This window comes from Octopus bimaculoides, chromosome 27 (assembly GCF_001194135.2).
Source record: "Octopus bimaculoides isolate UCB-OBI-ISO-001 chromosome 27, ASM119413v2, whole genome shotgun sequence".
In the NCBI taxonomy this organism is placed as follows: domain Eukaryota; kingdom Metazoa; phylum Mollusca; class Cephalopoda; order Octopoda; family Octopodidae; genus Octopus; species Octopus bimaculoides.
In genome coordinates, this window is record NC_069007.1 from 8,966,738 (window position 1) to 8,969,433 (window position 2,696).

Sequence of the window (2,696 nt, forward strand, 5' to 3'; positions counted from 1 at the left end):
TATATACATTGTGGCACTCCGTTGGTTACAATGAGGAGTTACAATATACAAAATAACCACTCTGTTGGTTACAATATGACACTATCTGCATATATTGTACTTCTGCTTTTATGAGTATGTATATATACATATATACATATATAGAAATACACGTATAAATACATACATACACACACATACACACATATATATATACACACATTTTTGTCTTGTCTTGCAGCTCTAAGGCATTTTATGCTGTATATGTGTTGTTATTTTAATTGTTGGCTTTGCATGGCCCGAAACCTTTATTCTGTTTATTGTTTTGTCTCTCATCCCTATATAAAGGGTCTCGTTTCGAGCCGGTCACATTCTATGTCTCGGTTAAATCTGTGACAAGTTCCTTGCCGGTGACTCCAGAGTGGAAGCAAATCAAACTGGAACTTGCTGCACCTCTCTGGCTTTCCACTTTCAGTCAAACTCTCTAACCCATGCCAGCAAGGAAAGTAGACACTAAATGATGATCATCATCATGATTATGATATACCTTGGGTTAAAAATTGTAGATAAGTTTATATTACATAAATATATAATCACTCACCTGTTGGTATAGATGCAGAGTATGAAGGTACTGTGGATGATGCTGAAATTTTAGGATATAGAAACTGAAATATATTTTATATTGAAGAGAAATCTTTCTACACACACAGACATCCAATCTTAGCATATTCCTCCTTTCTATACTCTTTTGTATGAAATCTCTAACTTTTCTACCTCATTGGAAAATGAATTAATTTTTGTGTATATATCAGAAGATTATATTGACGTCAAAGGAAAATTAACAGAGAAAAAAGTTTTTGTTTGTGGAAAGTACACAGGTACAATAAACACCGGAAAGGTACAGAAAATATATCCCATCAACTGCCAGAGGTAATAGATAGCTTCCGTTATCAAGGTGAACATGTTAGTGGGTATCAAGGTGAACATGTTTGTGGACGTGGGTAGTCTGAGAGCATAATTGCAAGAATAAGAATAGTCTGGTCAAATCTGAGAGAGCTCTTACCTCTGGTGGCAGCAAAAGACTCTCCCTCACACTGAAAGGCAGATTCTAAGATTACTATGTGCAATTGGCCATACTATTTGGCAGTTTACAAGCTACACGGCAGTGAAACACGAGCTGAGACCACAGAAGACATGTGTAGGCATGAAAGAAATGAATCTTGTATGGTTTGTTCTATGTGTAATATCAGTGTACATGTACAACAGAGTGTAAGCATCTTGAGACAAGGGATGGGCATAAGGAACATTGTATATGGTGTGTAAAACACACGACTGTGTTGTATGGTCTTGTCATGCATACGTATGAAGACAGCTATGTAAAGAATTGTGTGTCTCTAATGGTTAAGGAAACATGGGGAAAAGGTAGACCCAGGAAAACATGGGAGGAAATGGCAAAGCATAATCTTTGAATATTGGGTCTCACAGAGGTAATTACATAAGAGCAAGACCTCTGGTGATATGCCACCCTCGAGAAGACCCGTCAAACTATGTGAAATAATACTCGTGGTCGTTGCCAGTGTCATCTAAGTGGTTGGCATTAGGAAGGGCGTCCAGCCATAGCAATAATGCCAAATGTGACTGGAAATTACTGCACCTCTCCGGCTTACCAGTTTCAGTCTATGTGTCTAACCCATGCCTCCATGGAAAGCAGACGTGAAATGATGATGATAATGATGATGTGTCTTGATTTAAAAAGTAAATATAAGCTTAAAATACATAAATACGTTCACTGACCTGATGGCATAGATGCAGAATATGGAGGTGGTGGAGATGATGCTGAAATTTCAGAATACAGAAATTGTAATATATATTATATTGAAGAGAAAGCATTTTATACACACAGACACACAATCTAAGCACATCTCCCATTTCTTTAGCCTTTTGCATTAGGAAGGGCATCCACCCATAGCAACAATGGCAAATGCGACTGGAACTTGTTGAACCACTCCAGTTTGCCAGTTTCAGTTAAAGTGTCTAACCCATACCTCCATAGAAAGCAGGATTAGACTCCAGTCTAATCCATACCTCCATGGAAAGCGGGTGCTAAATGAGGATGACGATGATGATGATGTGTGTTGATTTAGAAAATAAACATAAGCTTATAATACATAAATATATCCACTGACCTGTCGGTATAGATGCAGAATATGGAGGTGGTGGAGATGATGCTGAAATGTTAGGATACAGAAATTGTAATATATATATTATATTGAAGAGAAATCATTTAAGACACACAGACACACAGTCTAAGCACATCTCCCCTTTCTTTACTTTTTTTCATGAAATCTCTAACTTCACTCATTTGTGGTAATTTAAAACTATTGACATGACATGGTGTTTGCCTTTTCAAATATCCTGCATGCAATATTTTCTGGCTAATTTTTTAAGGATTTTGTTCATCATAAAGGACAAAAGAATGAAATATGATACTATCCACGTAATTGTACTTCTGCTTTTATGAGTGTAACTACACTCTCTGAGTGGTTGGCGTTAGGAAGGGCATCCAGCTGTAGAAACTCTGCCAAATTTAGATTGGAGCCTGGTGTTGCCATCTGGTTTCACCAGTCCTCAGTCAAATCGTCCAACCCATGCTAGCATGGAAAGCGGACGTTAAACGATGATGATGATGATGATACATATATACACACATTTATAAA

General features: G+C 37.3%; 1 protein-coding gene across 1 annotated transcript in view; it reads right to left on the reverse strand.

Annotated features, from left to right (window-relative positions):
- LOC106881592 (uncharacterized) overlaps positions 1-2,215 on the reverse strand; it is a 158,543-nt gene extending 156,328 nt beyond the window's left edge. The window contains exons 1-3 of the mRNA XM_052977128.1: positions 2,166-2,215; positions 1,774-1,815; positions 581-622 (exon numbers count right to left, since the gene is read on the reverse strand). Of these exons, the coding sequence (XP_052833088.1) occupies positions 581-622; positions 1,774-1,783 (52 nt within the window). The 5' untranslated portion in view covers positions 1,784-1,815; positions 2,166-2,215. The remainder of the gene's footprint in view (positions 1-580; positions 623-1,773; positions 1,816-2,165) is intronic.
- Positions 2,216-2,696: the final 481 nt, after the last annotated feature.